The sequence below is a fragment of the Lissotriton helveticus genome, chromosome 12 (assembly GCF_964261635.1).
Source record: "Lissotriton helveticus chromosome 12, aLisHel1.1, whole genome shotgun sequence".
Classification (NCBI taxonomy): Eukaryota; Metazoa; Chordata; class Amphibia; order Caudata; family Salamandridae; genus Lissotriton; species Lissotriton helveticus.
In genome coordinates, this window is record NC_136073.1 from 17,186,492 (window position 1) to 17,209,443 (window position 22,952).

General features: G+C 52.8%; 1 protein-coding gene across 1 annotated transcript in view; it reads left to right on the forward strand.

Annotated features, from left to right (window-relative positions):
- Nucleotides 1-22,952, forward strand: part of MAP1S (microtubule associated protein 1S) — a 70,751-nt gene that overhangs the window by 6,573 nt on the left and 41,226 nt on the right. The window contains exon 2 of the mRNA XM_078669293.1: nt 14,923-15,024. Coding sequence (XP_078525419.1) covers nt 14,923-15,024 — 102 coding nt within the window. The remainder of the gene's footprint in view (nt 1-14,922; nt 15,025-22,952) is intronic.

Genomic DNA, 22,952 nt, shown 5'->3' on the forward strand with positions numbered 1-22,952 from the left:
CCAGGAATGAGGGTGGAGGCTCTGGGCCCTTGACTGCCTCAGCAGAGCTGTCCAGGCAGGGGCTGCCAGGAATGAGGGTGGAGGCGCTGGGCCCATTGACTGCCTCAGCAGAGCTCCCCAGGCCAGGAATGAGGGTGGAGGCTCTGGGCCCATTGACTGCCTCAGCAGAGCTCTCCAGCCAGGGGCTGCCAAGAATGAGGGTGGAGGCGCTGGGCCCTTGACTGCCTCAGCAGAGCTCCCCAGGCCAGGAATGAGGGTGGAGGCTCTGAGCCCTTCACTGCCTCAGCAGAGCTCTCCAGGCCAGGGGCTGCCAGGAATGAGGGTGGAGGCTCTGGGCCCTTCACTGCCTCAGCAGAGCTCTCCAGGCCAGGAATGAGGGTGGAGGCTCTGAGCCCTTCACTGCCTCAGCAGAGCTCTCCAGGCCAGGAATGAGGGTGGAGGCTCTGAGCCCATTGACTGCCTCAGCAGAGCTCCCCAGGCCAGGAATGAGGGTGGAGGCTCTGGGCCCATTGACTGCCTCAGCAGAGCTGTCCAGGCCAGGGGCTGCCAGGAATGAGGGTGGAGGCTCTGGGCCCATTGACTGCCTCAGCAGAGCTCCCCAGGCCAGGAATGAGGGTGGAGGCTCTGGGCCCATTGACTGCCTCAGCAGAGCTGTCCAGGCCAGGGGCTGCCAGGAATGAGGGTGGAGGCTCTGGGCCCTTGACTGCCTCAGCAGAGCTCTCCAGGCCAGGAATGAGGGTGGAGGCTCTGGGCCCTTGACTGCCTCAGCAGAGCTCTCCAGGCCAGGAATGAGGGTGGAGGCTCTGGGCCCTTAACTGCCTCAGCAGAGCTCCCCAGGCCAGGAATGAGGGTGGAGGCTCTGGGCCCTTGACTGCCTCAGCAGAGCTCCCCAGGCCAGGAATGAGGGTGGAGGCTCTGGGCCCTTGACTGCCTCAGCAGAGCTCCCCAGGCCAGGAATGAGGGTGGAGGCTCTGGGCCCTTGACTGCCTCAGCAGCGCTCCCCAGGCCAGGAATGAGGGTGGAGGCTCTGGGCCCCTGACTGCCTCAGCAGAGCTCCCCAGGCCAGGGGCTGCCAGGAATGAGGGTGGAGGCTCTGGGCCCTTGAAGGGTGATGTTTGGAAACCTCTGGGCACCTTGAAGGTCCAGTGAGACCGCGCTCCCGCGTTAAGAGCGCGCCCCCGCCTGTAGTTCACAGTATGCGGCCCTGGGTGTTTAATGATTCTTCATCTGCCCCCTCCCCCCACACCCCCTTCTGTTCTGATGAATGCCTTTTATTTATTAGAAGAGCTCCATAAGTCATATGACGTGTCTGTTTTTTGCATACACTGGCTCTTTTCACGCCAGTCTTTCTTTTACTCTTTTCTACGTTTGCCATCGGACACTCTTTTTTTTTTTTGTTTTTTTTTTCCCCTCTCCTTCCGGTTGTAATGAAGGGGCAGAACCCTTCGCCCTTGCTGTAGCTGCGCCACAACCTGCCTGGTCTTTTCCAGACAGACTCCAGGACTGTCAGAATGTGTTTCCCACCCAGGTGCTGCGAGTATGCTCTTGGCTGTGCCCTGCTTGATGGGCACGGGGACCCGGGCGCCTGTGCCAAGGGTTGGCTCAGCTGCTGAGGGGTGATGGCGAGGGGAGATGCTGCGATGCGCTTCTAATGCTGCCTTTGGCACTGGCTCCCCCTCTGCTTTATGAAGTGGTTATTGGCACCCCTGTATCTTACCTTAATAGGAAATACGATGAGTGTTCCCTCGGCTCCAGCAGCCGGGGGGGCTTTTTGTAAAACTTGTCACTCCTCTTAGACAGTTGTAAGGAAGGTTAAACACTGTGTTTTTCCAAAGCTCGCTCTGACAAGCTGGCGCTTCAGTTTTACTAAAGCGCGAATGACTCTTCTGCTGCAAGAAATGTGGACGTGTCCAACAAATGCCACGGCAGAGCAGGCACCACGATGCTAGAACAGTGGTGCTTGTCGCTACACGATTGCGGATGCCGTAATAAACATGAAACTGAGGTGTTTTGGTTCCTTTCTTAAGAAACTGCCAGCACCCTCCTTCACCGCGGTCTTCAGCTTGCTTACACCCTGTAGTACCTGTCCGGTTTCCAACCCTTGTAGCCTTTGCTTTCATCAGCCTGTACATCGCCTCAGATCTGTACATCGCTGCAGGTTTAGCTTTTACTGCTTGTCTTAGGCATGTCTGCCTCAACATTGTCACTTTTACTGGTCCACTTGCTCTACCTTTATATATGTGACCTGTCTGCTAATCCTCCGAGATCTCCGGCTTCATCTGCTCTCTATACACTTCCTTATTGTCGGCCTTCACTAATGATGCCATGTACATCTCTGTGGTGGCCTCGTTACGCCCTGCCCGTCTGTAGGTGGCCTCGTTACGCCCTGCCCGTCTGTAGGTGGCCTCGTTACGCCCTGCCCGTCTGTAGGTGGCCGTTACGCCCTGCCCGTCTGTAGGTGGCCTTGTTACGCCCTGCCCGTCTGTAGGTGGCCTTGTTACGCCCTGCCCGTCTGTAGGTGGCCTTGTTACGCCCTGCCTGTCTGTAGGTTGCCATGTTACGCCCTGCCCGTCTGTAGGTGGCCTTGTTACGCCCTGCCCGTCTGTAGGTGGCCTTGTTACGCCCTGCCCGTCTGTAGGTGGCCTTGTTACGCCCTGCCCGTCTGTAGGTGGCCTTGTTACGCCCTGCCCGTCTGTAGGTGGCCTTGTTACGCCCTGCCCGTCTGTAGGTGGCCTTGTTACGCCCTGCCCGTCTGTAGGTGGCCTTGTTACGCCCTGCCCGTCTGTAGGTGGCCTTGTTACGCCCTGCCCGCCTGTAGGTGGCCTCGTTACGCCCTGCCCGTCTGTAGGTGGCCTTGGTACGCCCTGCCCGTCTGTAGGTGGCCTCGTTACGCCCTGCCCGTCTGTAGGTGGCCTCGTTACGCCCTGCCCGTCTGTAGGTGGCCTCGGTACGCCCTGCCCGTCTGTAGGTGGCCTTGTTACGCCCTGCCCGCCTGTAGGTGGCCTCGTTACGCCCTGCCCGTCTGTAGGTGGCCTTGGTACGCCCTGCCCGCCTGTAGGTGGCCTTGGTACGCCCTGCCCGTCTGTAGGTGGCCTCGTTACGCCCTGCCCGCTCTTGGGTGGTTCCGTTGGCCTTTATCTGCAGAGAATGGTCCCTGTAGATGGCATACTAGTTGAGGGTAGGTGACTTGCTGCCAGTCTTCCGCTACATTACCCAAATGGCTCTAGTGGTGGGCCGCTTGTGTGCTAAAAACCATCTCCACTCCAGGTTCTTCGCATATTTTTGTACAATTCCCATTATCAGTCGTGCACGTTACCCCAGACACTGTCGTCCTTGTCCTGCACAGCCTGTCCCCCTTCCCTGTCTGTCGCTGGCTCCTCGCCGCTGGCTTGCTTTTCAAAGTGCACGAGTAAGGATTGAGCTCTTGTGTATGTTTTCATCGGCAACATCCCTACTTGCCTTGGAGGTCGTGGGTAAGAGAAAGCTCTGACCAGGCCACAGCCCCGTAGGTGTAGTGAGGTGGTCTTCTGTAAAATAGCCTTGGGTGGTCCGAGTAAGGCTTGAGAATCCTGCTGGGGCGCTTCGAGTGCAGTAGACTGCAGCTTCTGTCTCCAGCAGGCAGAGTTTGTCAGTTCTCGTCTGTGGCCAGTTTGCGTTTCTAAACGGTGAGATCTTCGGTGGTGGCTGCGATCTGTCCTACGAAGAAGTGTGTGTGAGTGGAAGGCGTTAGAGCGCACAATGTGCTGGTAAACACCAGTTTTTTCTGTAACCCCTTGTACTGAACTCGTACAGTTGGAGCGGTATTCAAGTGTTATGTATTTTAATAGCACCCCGTTAACTGCGCTCTGAAGGAGGGGGGCGCCCTTCTGGGGTCCAACGTAGGGCGTGTCGGCTCGGTGAAGATGTTGGGAGTGGACCTGAACTCTCTGACCTGTTTGTGTATTTTAAAAGATGCTTTAAGACACAGTCCTAGTGCTTCACACCAGTGAGTGCGGCGCCTTAGCTGTGGCTGTGAACCACTCCCTGTACCCACCCTTCCGGGCGCTCTGCACACCCACAGCCGGGCACTGGAAGACTGGGGATAGAGAAGTAGAAAAAGAACAAGCATTTACAATGCAATGGTCTCGGCAATACTATAGGTAGAGCTATTGGTATTGCTCATTATTTTTTTTATCTTTTTTGTATCCCTAAATAAATGGCATTGTCATTTCTATTGGCGTTAGCTTTTTTTTTTTGCATATGTGATACCTATTGCATTAGCAGAGAGAGAGTGAGGTATTGAAATAGTGGGAGAGTGAGGTAGTGAGAGAGTGAGGTAGTGAGAGAGTGAGGTAGTGAGAGAGTGAGGTAGTGAGAGAGTGAGGTAGTGAGAGAGTGAGGTAGTGAGAGAGTGAGGTAGTGAGAGAGTGAGGTAGTGAGAGAGTGAGGTAGTGAGAGAGTGAGGTAGTGAGAGAGTGAGGTAGTGAGAGAGTGAGGTAGTGAGAGAGTGAGGTAGTGAGAGAGTGAGGTAGTGAGAGAGTGAGGTAGTGAGAGAGTGAGGTAGTGAGAGAGTGAGGTAGTGAGAGAGTGAGGTAGTGAGAGAGTGAGGTAGTGAGAGAGTGAGGTAGTGAGAGAGTGAGGTAGTGAGAGAGTGAGGTAGTGAGAGAGTGAGGTAGTGAGAGAGTGAGGTAGTGAGAGAGTGAGGTAGTGAGAGAGTGAGGTAGTGAGAGAGTGAGGTAGTGAGAGAGTGAGGTAGTGAGAGAGTGAGGTAGTGAGAGAGTGAGGTAGATAGAGAGTGAGGTAGATAGAGAGTGAGGTAGATAGAGAGTGAGGTAGATAGAGAGTGAGGTAGATAGAGAGTGAGGTAGATAGAGAGTGAGGTAGTGAGATAAGAGAGAGTGAGGTAGTGAAAGAGTGAGGTAGTGAGGGAGAGGGATGTTGTGAGGTAGTGAGATATAAGCATAGAGTGATGTTGTGATGTAGTGAGAGAGAGAGGTAGTGAAAGAGAGTGAGTTAGTGAGATAGAAAGAGTGAGGTAGTGAGTTAGAGAGAGAGTGAAGTTGTGAGGTTGTGAGCTAGAGAGTGAGGTAGTGAGACACATGCACCAAATGCTACACACCGCTTGTGGACTTTGCACGTATGACGTGGAGCCGAGATAGGATGAACAATATTGGATGGTCATATTTGCAGAGCTGTCACACATGACTCACATCATAATCACACCCTCACCAGAACGAGCGCTCTTAGGTTATGTACATGACATCCCTAAAACCTCACGCCGCTTTGAGGCAGCAAGCACTCTCCTACACAAAAAGCAAGGCTTAACAGCTTAATCCACTGTAACACTAACTGTGAGCTATACGCTAACTGGCAACCAATAGCATGTAGACCTTGTGACACATGGCAGCCATTGCGAGAAGAACTCCTTACGTTGGAAAACACCACTAGCTCCCCATCTTAGCAAAGTCACTCCCTCTCAACACCTAAGAGGATATGCCAAGTAACGGGCCATATGACGGACCTGCTTAAAAAAAAACAGATTACTTTGCGTGTCTGCTGTGGAGCGAGCCCCAGAAACGTGCGGTTCTCTGGACCCACTGGGCACATGGCGTGAGTGTGAATAGACAGAAGAGTGGGGTAAGGGGGGTGAAATGTACTGCCTATTCATGTACTTGTAAAAAATTAAGACAATAACAGGTGCCTTTGTTACTGCAAAATAGTTTGAAGGAGAAAAAAAAAAGAGGGAAATGTTGGGAGTATTGAGCATCCTCATGCGACTCTAAAGCACACCGATGCTGTGTTGTGTAATGATAGTCCCATGTTCGGTAGTGGATTGATGCCTGCGTGGTTCACAACAATGTTCGGCATCTTCAACACATGTCCAGCAACTGCCTGACACTCCTAGTTGTGGGGGTGTCTAAATTGCATATAAACTGTCAAGATACTTCATGGTGTCTGGCGTTACTCTCAATGGGGGCGTTGGGAAACTTCGGAGGACAGAGTAAGCAAAATGAGGCAAAAGTCCTAAAAAAAAAAAGCCACAGAATAATCTGTTCAGTGTCCAATGACATCAAGAGTGTTCCACCTCATGCTTGCCAACATTCTGATACTCCAATAAGAGTGTTTCATTTTTCAATTCCACGAAATACCATAACTAGAATTAATACCGTATTGTGTGCGGTTCTCCTCACAGCATGGATCTAGCGCATACCTGTGCAGTGCAACAGATGGCACATTTATCGCTAGCATAGAGTATGCAAGGAAAGGGAGCATGCTTTCTTACAAACCGGGGCGGGCTGCAGATTAAAGATTTTAGGACTTACCAAGGCGATCCCTTTCCTGCCTGCTACTTACTTGTGGGTGCCACGTGGTCTACGGGTTTACCAAGGTTTACTTGGTGTTTAAGAGTGTGCGTGGAGGCTGGTGTAAGCAATGACGCGGGGGAAAGATGCTCTGGGTGCAGGAAGTGTCATGGAAAGGGTGAGCTGGTAGAGGGAAGACAGTCGGGAAACACATGCACTCTTATGGAGTGTTAGAACCCAACTAAATCAATGTACCTCAAGAATCATGTGGCTAGTGGGAGGACACTTGACACCAACCGCAAACTGTATGGGAGTGACTGCACAGATAACCAATTGTAACTAATGGGTGGGCTGTAAACCTGTTTTCATATTTTTCTTTTTAATTACAAGAGATTTTGCAAGCAATCTGCAGGCGAAAACTAAAAAGCAGCGCTCCAAGGCAGCAGCGCGCTTACAGAGGTGCGGAAGGCCAAAGGTGAGAGGGCAGGCAAGGAATGAGGTACACTGGCACAGCAGGGCATGGCTCCCACCACAAACAGCTTGAGAAGCTGAAGGGCAAGGGTGAGGAGCACAAGGGCGAGGAGCACAAGGGCAGGGACGAATGCACAGGCAGAGCAGTGTACATCTCCCAGAACTGCAACCGGAGATGCCGAAGGGCAGGAATAGAGCTGCACCGAGATCAAAATGGGGGTTTCAGCGATGGGGGGAAAAAAATAAAAAAACAAAATCAGAGAGTGTCGAGCAGGTCAGGGTAGTGGGAGAGGGAGCCGTGAGAGTTGGATGGCCAGGACGGAGACAACTTTCAGAGCGTTACCCTTACCGTCAGTCGAACCTCGGCGGCGCAGCCCTGTCCATGGTCAGCAGGAGGCTGAGAGGGGCATGCCGCTGCTTTGCTGCACAGCTCTCCGCCGGGACTGCTTCCGTGCACTCTGCTCTCTGCTGCACAGGTCTGCGCCGGGACTGCTTCCGTGCACTCTGCTGCACAGCTCTCCGGCCGGCCGGGGGGGACAGGTCCCGTGCACAGTATCTGCTGTACCCGCCTGGAGAAGGAGAGGTCCAGTGCACGCCTCAGCTTGGGACACAACACAGCTCTCCCACAGAGACAGTGCTGCGCACACTGCCGCCTCTGAGTGAAGTGCAGCTTTTCTTCACAGACCAGCCCTTTGCTCACAGATGGGACGGCGGCTGGCTCCTTCTCTTCCGCGGCGGGACTTCCGGCTTGCTTGTAGGCCGGCCTCCGTCCTCTCTCCGTTTGCCTGTCTTCCTGCCTCAGGGGTCCGCCAATAGCAGCGCGGCCCCGAGCAGGAAGGCGGGCAGGAAGGCGGTTGCAGCGTGTGGGAATCCCGGGCCCGGCGGTGAAGTCTTTGGCAATGCCGGGTGGGCACCGGCCTTAAATTAAACGGCGATGTCCCTGGCAGGGTGGGCACCTGCCAGGGGACCCGAAAATCGCCAAGGAGCGGGGCAAATGCACCGCACAAACGGGGGCAGAGGCTCGAGTCTCACCCTCACTGCGGGGAAAGGAAAATGGCTGCCACAGGGTTCCGAATTTTTCGGAATCGGGGGCGTGGTTTTGCTGTTTTGAGTGACGCATGACGTCACTGTCTAAAGAACAGCAAAAATTACGCCCCCGAATCCGAAAAAGACTGGGCTTGTTTGGAGTGACGCATCTCTCCTCCAATGGCTGGCCTCTGTTTAGGAAGCCAGCCAATGGAGGAGAGACGGGGCAGGAAGGCGGGACCTACAGCGCTAACAAGAATCATTAAATCTCCGGCCTAAGACTGCGCAAGCTCAGCCTTTAGGCCTTCGACCTAAAAAACAAGGCAAAGAGCCCTCTCTGTCCATGGACCTGGCATCTGGAAAGGATAACCCTGTGTTCATTAGGACTGAACCCGTTTAGGAAGGGGCTGAAGACCCAAAGTAATGATGCAGTCGCGTTCCACCTTCAAGCTTGAAGACCATCTACCGTAAACCCCAGCTCCACCGTGCCTTAGATCCTACGCCGCCTTCAAATGAAAGGAAAAATACATGTTATAGAGCGCAGTAAAACCCAAGGGTGTCTAGGCGCTGAGGCTCAGAGCAAAGAGGGACCCAAGTAGAACAAGCAGCCCATCTCCACAAAAGCTCAATTAAAAGGTCGAGTTTCAAGAGCTGTGCTGAAGGAGAGCAAGTCTGACTGCATTTTGGGGGGCATCCCAACAGGCGATGAACCGGATATGCCTGTCACTCAGAGCACACTTGACCCTCCTCCTTTGAATCTGTGCCCTTCATGGATCGACACAAAACTTGATATTCCGACAGAAATCCAGTTCTTCTAAACGTATGCCAACATGTGTGCACATCTGTCGCAGAGTGCCAAAGGTAGCAAAAGGTGTTTGTGTTTGTTGGTGTTCTTTTATTGTGCCTCCATTCGTGGATCTGCGTGTGATGTTTTCCAAATGGTGCTAAATGTATAAGCCCAAAAATTAAATTTCAACTGTTAAGACAATTAAAGTCGTAACTCATTCAAACGCCCCCAGAACTTTTCCGAATGTTAGTATCTCAGTCGATTGAACGGAATTACACCGAAGCAAGAAAAGCGCGCTCTCTGAATAAAGTTCTACTCTCATGGACACTTTGTCATCAGCTCATTTGGCAGCATTTTTCCTGAAAGTGCGAACAAAATTTCCTAGAAGAGCTAAAAGAGGGAGGTTTTTTCCTTGCATGTATGTTTTGTGTATGTGCCAGGTGAGTGGCAAAGGTGTCGCAGATCCACCCATGAAGCCAGAAGTTCTAAGAAAATGGGGAAAATACATTTTTTCAGTGGAAAGGGTGACTGATATATTCGCCCCCCCAATGTTAAATGAACATTCTTTGAGTGGGCTTTGAGTTTTTGCCAAATTTTTCTCTGGGAAGTCCTCCGTGCATGCCATCCGGGATAGTAAGCAATGTTTTCCCACAAGTTTTACATTACATTACTTAAAACAAAGTGTCCACGTAAGTTTATTACTATGTTTGTTCCACATAAAATGTTTTATTGGGCACATCTGTTTGGTGTGAGAGGCACGTGTATCCGTTTGGAACTTATGCCACTTTACATTCAGTTTCGTCTCGTCTTTTCTTTTAGTTCTTGCCTGGGGCTCATGCTGTCCTGTGCAAAACAACAGTTGATGGACAGAATGCAGAACAATGTCATACATTCACCCTAGTAGAGAGATCTGGGCCTAAATCAATTGTTTTTTTGCACTCCACACCACCCCAGTTCAGACATGGCCATATGCAAATCAGCCTTGACCCTGTGCCTCAAGGGAACCGTCCAGCCCGAACTGCCAAGCCATGTCTTTCCCAGACCGGAATCAAGCATCCTAGGACCGGTTTCTGGCTATCAGCCGTCTTCAGCCAGGATAGCTTGACTCCAGTGGCGTGGAGAGCATGGGACTCACGTCTGAGCATACCCGTACCACTCGGGGTGACAAATGCAAAAACAACAGTTGATGGACAGAATGCAGAACAATGTCATACATTCACCCCAGTACAGAGATCTGGGCCTAAATGCAGTCCTGTACCTTATGGGGTCTACCGCTTGCTTATGGAAGTGTTCCTCCTTTTAACTGCTCAAGCGGGCGCAGCCCAGATCTTGGCCGGTGTGATGGTTGTCTGCTTGTTTGGAAAGAAAGGAATTGGCACCGGGTTATGTGCATATATTTACATAACACTAGTGAACGCTAAAAATAATAAAGCCAATGCCTGATTAGATATTATATGAAAATATTTTTCTTTTATTTTATTGTATTTATAAACTTTTATCAGATATTTGAAGCAATTGATGAATAACTATATATTTTTTACATGTGTATAATACAAATAAGTGCTTTACAATACAAAAACAAGATAAATTGTTCCAAATAATACAGAATTAATTCCCCTTCAACGCGTTTCGGCGGTTAGCTTTCCTCAGGAATTCTGTATGTGCAAGTTGATACTACAAAAAGAGAATCATATTTACAATTAGTCTATGACCATTTGACTTTTAAAATCTCAGCGTTCATGCAATTATGTTTATCAAAAATGACAGTGAGTCTATCATACAGATTTAGTCTAAAGGGACTGCTCTGTCACCGTTAGGTCCTTGCTCAGTCTGACAGTTCTTTTGATATTTAATGCTTTCTGTGTGCAACCTTTCTATACATATATGTACATTTCTTCTCCCACAAACATTTTATACAACTATACAATATATACAATGATTAAAACAGTCACAAATAATACAGAGATGTGAATATAGTGATTCTAAGTGAGATCACGCATTACGTTTCTGCAAATGACAAAACTGTATGGGAAAATAGTAAAGAGGGGGAACCCCTATTGAACTGATCTGAAAAATGTAGGGAGCTGACTAGGGAACTCCCACATACTGGGCCCATGGATTGGCACTTATCTAATTGTGAATTGAAAATATGTACTGGCAGCATGAAAATATCTATCAACATGACTATTTACCTTTTAACAAGGCTAAATATAGCCTTGGGTAATTTCTTGGTCCTGAAACTCTCAGTCGGATTCTGACTGGTTGGCGATTCTGTAATAATTTCTGACCAATAAAAGAGACGGAAAGTTGTGTATACCACCCAAGTCCGAATGACTAAATAACTCATTTTATGTCTGCAGAGTGTGCACTGATAACATGATTGTATCTCTCCACATAGCTCAGTACCTTTTTAGCAAGGCTGGCGAGGGCCTTGAATAATATCTTTTTCTGCAATCTCTCAGTTGGAATCTGTCTGGTTAGGGTTTCTCTGGTAATTTCTAGATGGTAAAAAAGAGAAACAGAGAGATGTGTATGCCAACTATTTCCAGACGAATGGATGGCATGTCCTATACATGCAGCGATATATATGGTCTGATCTTACCTCGGGCCTCCTGCAAGTGCGCCGAAATGGAGGATGAAAGGTTGTTGATCCCCAATTAATATTATAAGGTGCACGCCACAAATTGATGCATCTCAATAAGGGTGTAACATCCCATCTTGAAGAGCGGGACTGCAATTATCTGTAAACCCAGAAAGTGCCAGTAATTAGTCCTGACCTAGGACGCACCATCTATTCATAGTTTATGTGTGGCGCAGAAATATCATAATATGCAGTGCTAAGCACTTCTGGAATTAATGCACCCTTCAAGGTTGTTATATTGAGGCAAATTCAGGGTCGGCATGCTAGTATGGTGTTCTAAAGCATTGTGGTGTTGATTAGAAAAAGGCAACATACTTGTGACCAAGTGAAGGCTGTGGTTTGAATTAATGCCATGCCTGTACTGTCACGTACAAATATCGCCGGCTAAACAGTGAAGACAACAGGGAAAGTGATGCGAACGTTGGTCAACAAATCGGTTGACAAATTCAGTCAGTGAACTCTTGCTGGTATTACTCGTGGTTAGAGTTAAGCTCTAAACCGTGTTGTATAAGCCTGCTGTGTGCTGAGCGTCCGCACTCTAACGGATACACTGGAATCTACGGGGAACATAGTGCGAACGTGGAGTACTGGTACACAGAGCAGCCGACAAAGTGCATCGGTGGACTCTGGCTCGCATGACTCACGGTTAGTTAAGCTTTTAACCGTGTAGTGGGAGCCTACTGAACGCTCACGTCCGTATTTCAACGGATAAAGTTAAAAAGACAGGGTCGCGTTGCGAACGTGACATGCTGGTGAGCAAAACAGTGTACATAGTCATTAGGTGCAATCTGGCTCGGAATGCTCGCGGTTCCGGTTAAGTTCTAAGCCGTGTTGCGAACGCCTGCAATGCGCTGACATCCACACTCAGACAGACAAAATGTGTGCATAAGTGGCGCTTGTACTTACTTTTCGGGACTTGGTAGCACCCTTCCGCGCGGCCGGCACCAGAGAAATTGTAGCCAAGTCTTAGGTGAAAGTACTCCTTAAGTAAGACCCGGCATGACAAGCCTCACTAATGATCTCGCGATATGCGGTAAAACTGGGATCCTAGCGGGATGGAGCGATGATTCTGCACTAATGTGGGCGCCATCTTAAAACGGTCAAGGGGCCATTAGATATTTACCTGTGACCTGACGATTCACTGGTTGAACTTACGTGACGGCAAGAATTAAATGTGGGGGCTAGACTGCAAACGGAGGGATCGATACATCGCCTCTATTTACCGAAAATAAATTGCCTCCACTTATAAAATAGTGCCTCTGCATGTCCTAGGTGAGTAGGTATTTCAGTGGACGCTACACTTTGTGCTCGACACCAAGTTGCCAAGTACCTCCACTAAACGGGGCTAATTACTGTGTTTCATGTGCGTGTCTATATCTGTAAGGGTGCTACATATCAGTACTTTTACCAGGGTCTAGGGACCCTGAAAATGGGTTCGATGCACAAAACGTCGCAAATGCAGGCGCCATTTGCAACCGTGGTTTAAATGAGATATATGTCTAAGGACTGCTGAGCTTATGGAATCTGGTTCAATGAACTACGCCAGTCTATAGTTCACTGGAGAGGCCAATCCATTGAGATCTAATCACGTATATAGGGACACCTAATAAAATTGGATATATGCAGAAACGTAATAATCCCATATTAGAATAACTGTACAGAGTAATTGGTATGGCAGCTGTTATACATCGCCTGGACCTACTGGAGCTAATTATATTATTGCTTGTTCCCACGGAAGGTCTATATTCAATCCATTAGTGGCTGTCCCCAAAATGAAAATCCAATAGACCTCTCTCATTTTTCTGATTTTGTCTATATCCAGACCTGTCTTGTGGTGTATTCTTTCTAAAATGTACCAGGACATGCTCTCTGGGGTATGGTTATTCTCTACATAGTGAGATACCATTGGAGATGTCAATTTTTTGGTTCGGATCGCTGACCTGTGTTCTGTTAATCTGACATTCAATGCTCGGCCTGTTTGTCCCACGTATCCCTTCTGACAGGGGCAGATTATTAAGTAAATTACGTGGGTGCTTCTGCAATTATTAAGATCTGCTGGCCTAATCAAGTGGCTATTGAATTTCAAACTAGGGCCTTGAATCACTGTGGCACAAGACTTGCAGTTCAGACAGCTGTATGTGCCTTGAACTGGTTGTAGATCTACCAACGATTGCTGATTACATGATGTTGTATCTGTCATGCGGGATCTCAGAATGTGATCTTTCAAAGACTTGTTTCTTTTGTATGCGAACATGGGTTTTGGCAATTGATCTGCTTTTTCCACATTCACATTCAAAATATGCCAATTGGCACATATAGTTTGTCGTATTCTTTCGTTGAGCATTGAATGTTTGGTTATGAACACTAGGCTAGGAGTGTCTTTCTTCATCTTTGGTTTCAAAAGGTGCTGTCTATCATAAAAGCGAGCCCGCTTATGAGTCCCGGATGATTTTTTTGGGGTAACCTCGGGATAAGAATTTAGCTTTCATCATGGATGAGTTGTTGTCATAGTCCAAGATACTGGTGCAATTGCGTCTTAGACGTAAAAATTCCCCAAATGGGACGCTGTTCTTTTGGATTGCAGGGTGATAACTATCGTAATGTAATAATGTGTTCCTAGCCGTGGGTTTAACAAATAAATCCACGATCAGGGTTCCATCACGATGTTTGATCAAAACGTCTAAATATTCCACTTGGGAATTGTCCACATGATGGGTAAATCTAATATTCTGATCACAGAGGTTTATCCATTGAAAGAACTGTTCTAGGTTGTCTTCATTGTCTATCCAAATGAAGAAGACGTCTATGTACCGTGACCATAAGATCACGGATTCATAGAATGGCGCTGCTTCATTGAATACAAATTGTTCTTCAAACCTTGCCATGTATATATTGGCGATTGTTGGGGCGCACGAAGCTCCCATACTAACGCCTTGTTGTTGCATGTACAGGCACTCCACACCACCCCAGTTCAGACATGGCCATATGCAAATCAGCCTTGACCATGTGCCTCAAGGGAACCGTCCAGCCCGAACTGCCAAGCCATGTCTTTCCCAGACCGGAATCAAGCATCCTAGGACCGGTTTCTGGCTATCAGCCGTCTTCAGCCAGGATAGCTTGACTCCAGTGGCGTGGAGAGCATGGGACTCACGTCTGAGCATACCCGTACCACTCGGGGTGACAAATGCAAAAACAACAGTTGATGGACAGAATGCAGAACAATGTCATACATTCACCCCAGTACAGAGATCTGGGCCTAAATGCAGTCCTGTGCCTTATGGGGTCTACCGCTTGCTTATGGAAGTGTTCCTCCTTTTAACTGCTCAAGCGGGCGCAGCCCAGATCTTGGCCGGTGTGATGGTTGTCTGCACCACTCCCAGGCTTAAGACGGCCACAATCTTCTTAGGAGCATATAAACTGCAGCAGTTGCATGCTGAGTGCTGGCGCCTGGAGCTGCAGGAGGCTCCTGTCTGTCACACATTTTCCAGGATATCCTCTAGGCGCTTCTTCTGACTCCTGATTGTGACTCGGCCCTTTGGCAGACCTTATGGTTGTCACTTGGCCCTGTGATTCCAGCAGGGGACCATCAACAGCTGATGCTGCGGCCTGGAGTATTCTGCAGTTAGTTTACTAGGTGGCGAGAATGAAATGTGAAACGAGCTGCTTCTCAGCCCTGGTTTAACTTTGCTTTTTATTGCCTCCCTCTCTAAACTCAGGGATCCAGTCTTGGGATGTGGACCACGTGACCTGCGGCCTGGACGAGCAGCTCAAGTTGTTTGTGTCGAGACATTCTGCGACCTTCTCCATGGCTGAGAAAGGTAAGCCCCGAGCCGCGAGGCTCTGCCGCGTGGGTGGATATTACTTCAGTTTGGTTTGAGCCGAAACAATACTTTGGGAGGTGTAAAGTTTTCTTCAAGGGTAGAGCAGTTCTTCTCCTGGTACCCAGTGCACGCCTCCTCTGGGTTTGGGCTCCATAACCAGGCCACGGGGTGGATTTGGGCCCCGATGGATGGGTGGGTAGGGCTTGGCCTCTCAGGCCTTCTCTCTTCGATTGCGCCCGCTTCTTCGATAAGGCTGTGACTCCCACTTTGTGACTTGTCTCAAGGTTTAGAAGTCGTGCCTCCCCTACAGTATTCGGATTGAGTTAAATTGGTTCCTTGCTTGCTGCTTTTGCAAAGCCTATATCTGGATAGAATTATTTTGTTATTAATGAAGTGGGACAGCTTTAAATATCTGAACCCTGTTGCTCAAGTTATTTTCCTGTGATTCCTTCAGTCTAGTAAAACATCTGCTGAAAAGTGCCCGTTTAGTGCTGCTCACTGCATTTCAGGGAGCTTTTGGTAGATGAGCTACGGTGGCCGAGTAGGGGTCCCTTTTATTGGTCGTGACGTGTTGGGGTTTTTTATTGTGTACTGTTATGTAGTTGTATATGGGCCCTCGGGCCAAATGTGGGTTTCAAAATGCTAATAAAATGTGTTTTTAAAAAAACAATTCGTTCTGAATAGGTTGTCTTTATGAGGTTTCCAGTTCATTGAAGGCTGCTGTAGATTCTTCCTTCAATGGTATATTAGTGTGTATGTATATGTGTATGTATATGTGTAGGGGACACAAATATTATGAATAGACAGCACCCATGGCCATGGAGCACGGGAGAGTGGTTCACCGACCGCCTCCTTCACCCCCCCCCCCCCCCACCTTGTATTGGTCGGGGGTCGTTGGCCTTGCTTGTGGGGTGCAGGGGTGTCCACCTCCCTCCCTCGTGGGGTGCAGGGGTGTCCACCTCGTGCCCAGTGGGTTCAGTGGCTGGCCTCCTTCAGTGGTAGGTGGGAGCGGCCTTCGCTTGGCCTCGAGTGTCGGGCTGGGGGTTGTAGGTGGCTGTGAAGGCCTCGCAGGGTTGCTGAACCCCCGATCCTTCGCTCTGGGGCAGGGGGCGGTGTCCAGTGTCTGTCCCTCCCCGTGCACTCCACCGAGAGGCCTCTGCGCTGCTGTCCTCGGGCGCTCTCTTCCTAGCCCAGCCCTGCAGCTGCTGTCTGGCCGCAGCTGCCCTGTCTCTGTCCTCCCACTCGGCCTCGCCCGCACAGGGCGCGTTCGCACGGGTCCTGCACCTGCTGGGGGCCGCCTGCATACCCACGTCCGATCAGTATCCCCCCCCCCCCCCCCCGGCTTTATGCTGGTGCTGCTGATGGAGAGAGGCTGGTATCATGTGTTGAACCCTCTGATCTGGGGCATCCCGTGCCCTTCCGTGCCAAAGCTAATGAGAGACACCATCCGCATCACGACCAACACCGACGACACCCTCACCACCGCTGAACACCTGCACTTCCAGATCCACACCAACCCGAAGACCACCCTCAGAGGCACCCTGATCTACCGACCCCCGGGACCACGCACACGATTCAGCGAGGACATCGCCGACTTCGTCAGCCCGCACGCTCTCCCCTCCGCCGACTACATCCTCCTGGGGGACCTCAACTTCCACCTGGAGAACAACAACGACCGCAACACCACCACCCTGCTCGACAACCTCGACAACCTCGGACTCAAGCAACTGGTGACCACCCCCACCCACCTCGCCGGACACACACTCGACGCCGTCTTCTCTTCCAGCAAAGACGTCACCTTCAGCCACGCAACAGGACTCCACTGGACGGACCACAGCTGCGTCCACTTCACCTTCAGAAGAACGACGATCCACCACCTCCAGCAACAGGCTGCTCGAAGAAGCTGGAACAAGATCACAGCCAACCAGCTCACCGCCTCCCTGAGCCAGCACCCTCCCGCCAACTCAGCGAACCCCAGCCAGGCCGCCGACAACCTCACGAAGTGGATCAGCAACTGCGCGGACGAACTCGCCCCCCTGAGGACCCCGCCCAGCAGATCCTGCAGCAGAAAAACACCATGGTTCACCGACGAACTCAAGTGCTCCAAGAAGAACTGTCGAGCCCTCGAGAAAGCCTGGAGAAGGGAACCAACGACGGACAACATGGCCACCCTCAAGCTCGCCACCCGGAAACACCATCAACTGATCCGCGCCACCAAGAAAAATGCATACAAGGACCGGCTGGACAACAACGCACACAACTGCAAGGAACTCTTCAACATCGTGAAAGAGCTCTCCAACCCCAACGCCGGAAACAACGACATCACCCCGTCGCAAGACCTCTGCAACTCCCTCGCGTCCTACTTCCACAACAAAATCACGGACATACACAACAGCTTCAGCAACCAACCAACGCAAGCCACAACCGCAACGACGCCACCATCCACCACCCTCCGCACCTGGACCCCGATCAGCACCGAAGACACCATCCGCACCATGAACTCCATCCATTCCGGATCTCCGACTGACCCCTGCCCTCACCACGTCTTCAACAAAGCCGACGCTGTCCTCGCACCCCACCTGCGGGACATCATCAACACCTCCTTCGACTCCGCCACCTTCCCTGAGAGCTGGAAGCACGCCGAAATCAGCGCTCTCCTCAAGAAACCCACAGCAGACCCCACCGACCTCAAGAACTACCGTCCCATCTCGCTCCTCCCGTTCCCGGCCAAAGTCATCGAGAAGACCGTCAACAAACAGCTGGCCGCCTTCCTCGAGACGAATGGATCCCTCGACCCCTCACAGTCCGGCTTCCGAGCGAACCACAGCACGGAGACCGCCCTCATCGCCGCCACCGACGACCTTCGAACTCTGATGGACAACGGAGAAACAGCGGCCCTCATCCTCCTGGACCTCTCCGCGGCTTTCGACACTGTCTGCCACCGCACCCTAGTACAGCGCCTCAGCAACATCGGAATCCAGGAGAAGGCACTGGAATGGATCACCTCCTTCCTCGACGGAAGAACACAAAGAGTCCGCCTACCACCGTACAAGTCAGAGGCCACCAAAGTCATCTGCGGCGTACCCCAAGGATCCTCGCTGAGCCCAACCCTCTTCAACGTCTACATGAGCCCCCTCGCGGCCATCGCACGCCAACACAACCTGAACATCATCTCCTACGCCGACGACACCCAGCTGATCCTCTCCCTGACCAACGACCCCGCCACCGCCAGAGCCAACCTGCACGAAGGGATGAGGGACGTAGCCGAATGGATGACGACCAGCCGCCTGAAACTGAACTCAGACAAGACGGAGGTCCTCATCCTGGGCGCCACGCCCTCCGCCTGGGACGACTCCTGGTGGCCCCCCGCCCTGGGCACCGCACCCAAACCGACGGACCACGCACGCAACCTGGGCTTCATCCTGGACTCCTCCCTCTCCATGACCAGACAAGTCAACGCCGTCTCCTCGTCATGCTTCAACATCCTGCGCATGCTACGTAAGATCTTCCGGTGGATCCCCACCGAGACGAGGAAGACGGTCACCCAAGCCCTCGTCACCAGCCGACTGGACTACGGCAACGCCCTCTACGCCGGAACCACGGCGAAACTCCAGAAGAGACTCCAGCGGATCCAGAACGCCTCGGCGAGACTCATCCTCGACATCCCCCGACGCAGCCACATCACCGGACACCTGAGAGATCTGCACTGGCTCCCGGTCAACAAGAGAATCACCTTCCGGCTCCTCACCCACGCGCACAAAGCCCTACACGACCAAGGCCCGAGCTACCTCAACAACCGGATCAGCTTCTACACTCCCAAGCGCCTCCTCAGATCAACCAACCACGCCCTCGCCGCCGTCCCCCGCATCCGAAGAGCGACAACAGGAGGAAGATCCTTCTCCTACCTGGCCGCCAAGACCTGGAACTCACTTCCGACCAATCTGCGCCTGACCCAAGACCACCTCTCCTTCAGGAAGCAGCTCAAGACCTGGCTGTTCGAGCAGTAGCGGCACCCCCCCCCCCTCCCAGCGCCTTGAGACCCTACGGGTGAGTAGTGCGCTCTACAAATGACCTGATTGATTGATTGATTGATTGATTGATTGAATGAGCTGTCCCTCATCTTGGAGAGAAGCCCTCTTGATTCATCGCCCCTCGCCCCTCCTGCAGTGCCTGGGCAGGGAGTGACGGAGCGGGAGGGGCTGGTCCCGGAGAGTCCGGGGCTCGGAAGGGGCGGGTGGGGTGAGCACCTTTTAACCAGGTTCCGGGGGTCTCTGCTGGGGTGCAGTGATGGATCGCTGCCCGGCGCGGCCTTGTGCTCGGTCTGTTCGGTGGTCACCGTCTCCTGCTGGGTGCCGGCGCCTGTTCCCGCTTCAGAGTGGGGGGAGCTCGCTCCTTGAATCTTCTGTCATGAGCCTTCACGCAATCCTTAGACCGTGGGTGTCCAGCGTAGGTCCAAGGGGGCAGACCCGTTCCGCATTCTCCACTGCTAACCAATGAGTACGTAAATAACGTCCAGGCTGATTCGTGGTACGTAGGTGGACACGCGGAGCCTCTGGCAGACAGGTACGGCCCTCCTGCGCCTACGGTGGACACGGCTGGCAGCCTGCCCTGGCAGCGGGCTCTCCAGATGTTTGAGGGGCAGAGCGGGGTCTCTTGAGGTCCGATGCGAGAGTCCCCCGCCGGAGACGCTCGGATCCGACCTGTGCCCGGTCTGTCGCCTCCTTGAATGGACCGAAGATAAACCTGGCTCCGCCCTTTGTAGCCGCAGACGCGCGGTTTATGGACCCTAATGACCTCACGCCAGGAGGCCGTGGGTCAGAGGTCATGTATTACCCACTGAAGCCTGTAGCCCGTGTGAGCTCGTCCTGCTGCTGACCCCTTTGAAGAGCCCCTGCACCCACAGTGATGCGCGGCGCAGCCTCACCTGCCTTGCTTTGGACTGGGCTCTCCGCCGCCTCTTCCGTCCCTTCACCTGGGTTTACACATACTCTGCATAGCGCTGCAGCTGACAGTGCCTCGAAGCGCAGCCTCACCTGCCTTGCTTTGGACTGGGCTCTCCGCCGCCTCTTCCGTCCCTTCACCTGGGTTTACACATACTCTGCATAGCGCTGCAGCTGACAGTGCCTCGAAGCGCAGCCTCACCTGCCTTGCTTTGGACTGGGCTCTCCGCCGCCTCTTCCGTCCCTTCACCTGGGTTTACACATACTCTGCATAGCGCTGCAGCTGACAGTGCCTCGAAGCGCAGCTTCACCTGCCTTGCTTTGGACTGGGCTCTCCGCCGCCTCTTCCGTCCCTTCACCTGGGTTTACACATACTCTGCATAGCGCTGCAGCTGACAGTGCCTCGAAGCGCAGCTTCACCTGCCTTGCTTTGGACTGGGCTCTCCGCCGCCTCTTCCGTCCCTTCACCTGGGTTTACACATACTCTGCATAGCGCTGCAGCTGGCAGTGCCTCGAAGCGCAGCCTCACCTGCCTTGCTTTGGACTGGGCTCTCCGCCGCCTCTTCCGTCCCTTCACCTGGGTTTACACATACTCTGCATAGCGCTGCAGCTGACAGTGCCTCGAAGCGCAGCTTCACCTGCCTTGCTTTGGACTGGGCTCTCCGCCGCCTCTTCCGTCCCTTCACCTGGGTTTACACATACTCTGCATAGCGCTGCAGCTGGCAGTGCCTCGAAGCGCAGCCTCACCTGCCTTGCTTTGGACTGGGCTCTCCGCCGCCTCTTCCGTCCCTTCACCTGGGTTTACACATACTCTGCATAGCGCTGCAGCTGACAGTGCCTCGAAGCGCAGCTTCACCTGCCTTGCTTTGGACTGGGCTCTCCGCCGCCTCTTCCGTCCCTTCACCTGGGTTTACACATACTCTGCATAGCGCTGCAGCTGACAGTGCCTCGAAGCGCAGCTTCACCTGCCTTGCTTTGGACTGGGCTCTCCGCCGCCTCTTCCGTCCCTTCACCTGGGTTTACACATACTCTGCATAGCGCTGCAGCTGACAGTGCCTCGAAGCGCAGCTTCACCTGCCTTGCTTTGGACTGGGCTCTCCGCCGCCTCTTCCGTCCCTTCACCTGGGTTTACACATAGTCTGCATAGCGCTGCAGCTGACAGTGCCTCGAAGCGCAGCTTCACCTGCCTTGCTTTGGACTGGGCTCTCCGCCGCCTCTTCCGTCCCTTCACCTGGGTTTACACATAGTCTGCATAGCGCTGCAGCTGACAGTGCCTCGAAGCGCAGCTTCACCTGCCTTGCTTTGGACTGGGCTCTCCGCCGCCTCTTCCGTCCCTTCACCTGGGTTTACACATAGTCTGCATAGCGCTGCAGCTGACAGTGCCTCGAAGCGCAGCTTCACCTGCCTTGCTTTGGACTGGGCTCTCCGCCGCCTCTTCCGTCCCTTCACCTGGGTTTACACATACTCTGCATAGCGCTGCAGCTGACAGTGCCTCGAAGCGCAGCTTCACCTGCCTTGCTTTGGACTGGGCTCTCCGCCGCCTCTTCCGTCCCTTCACCTGGGTTTACACATACTCTGCATAGCGCTGCAGCTGACAGTGCCTCGAAGCGCAGCTTCACCTGCCTTGCTTTGGACTGGGCTCTCCGCCGCCTCTTCCGTCCCTTCACCTGGGGTTACACATACTCTGCATAGCGCTGCAGCTGACAGTGCCTCGAAGCGCAGCTTCACCTGCCTTGCTTTGGACTGGGCTCTCCGCCGCCTCTTCCGTCCCTTCACCTGGGGTTACACATACTCTGCATAGCGCTGCAGCTGACAGTGCCTCGAAGCGCAGCTTCACCTGCCTTGCTTTGGACTGGGCTCTCCGCCGCCTCTTCCGTCCCTTCACCTGGGTTTACACATACTCTGCATAGCGCTGCAGCTGACAGTGCCTCGAAGCGCAGCTTCACCTGCCTTGCTTTGGACTGGGCTCTCCGCCGCCTCTTCCGTCCCTTCACCTGGGTTTACACATACTCTGCATAGCGCTGCAGCTGACAGTGCCTCGAAGCGCAGCTTCACCTGCCTTGCTTTGGACTGGGCTCTCCGCCGCCTCTTCCGTCCCTTCACCTGGGTTTACACATACTCTGCATAGCGCTGCAGCTGACAGTGCCTCGAAGCGCAGCTTCACCTGCCTTGCTTTGGACTGGGCTCTCCGCCGCCTCTTCCGTCCCTTCACCTGGGGTTACACATACTCTGCATAGCGCTGCAGCTGACAGTGCCTCGAAGCGCAGCTTCACCTGCCTTGCTTTGGACTGGGCTCTCCGCCGCCTCTTCCGTCCCTTCACCTGGGTTTACACATACTCTGCATAGCGCTGCAGCTGACAGTGCCTCGAAGCGCAGCTTCACCTGCCTTGCTTTGGACTGGGCTCTCCGCCGCCTCTTCCGTCCCTTCACCTGGGTTTACACATACTCTGCATAGCGCTGCAGCTGACAGTGCCTCGAAGCGCAGCTTCACCTGCCTTGCTTTGGACTGGGCTCTCCGCCGCCTCTTCCGTCCCTTCACCTGGGTTTACACATACTCTGCATAGCGCTGCAGCTGACAGTGCCTCGAAGCGCAGCTTCACCTGCCTTGCTTTGGACTGGGCTCTCCGCCGCCTCTTCCGTCCCTTCACCTGGGGTTACACATACTCTGCATAGCGCTGCAGCTGACAGTGCCTCGAAGCGCAGCCTCACCTGCCTTGCTTTGGACTGGGCTCTCCGCCGCCTCTTCCGTCCCTTCACCTGGGTTTACACATACTCTGCATAGCGCTGCAGCTGACAGTGCCTCGAAGCGCAGCTTCACCTGCCTTGCTTTGGACTGGGCTCTCCGCCGCCTCTTCCGTCCCTTCACCTGGGGTTACACATACTCTGCATAGCGCTGCAGCTGACAGTGCCTCGAAGCGCAGCTTCACCTGCCTTGCTTTGGACTGGGCTCTCCGCCGCCTCTTCCGTCCCTTCACCTGGGGTTAC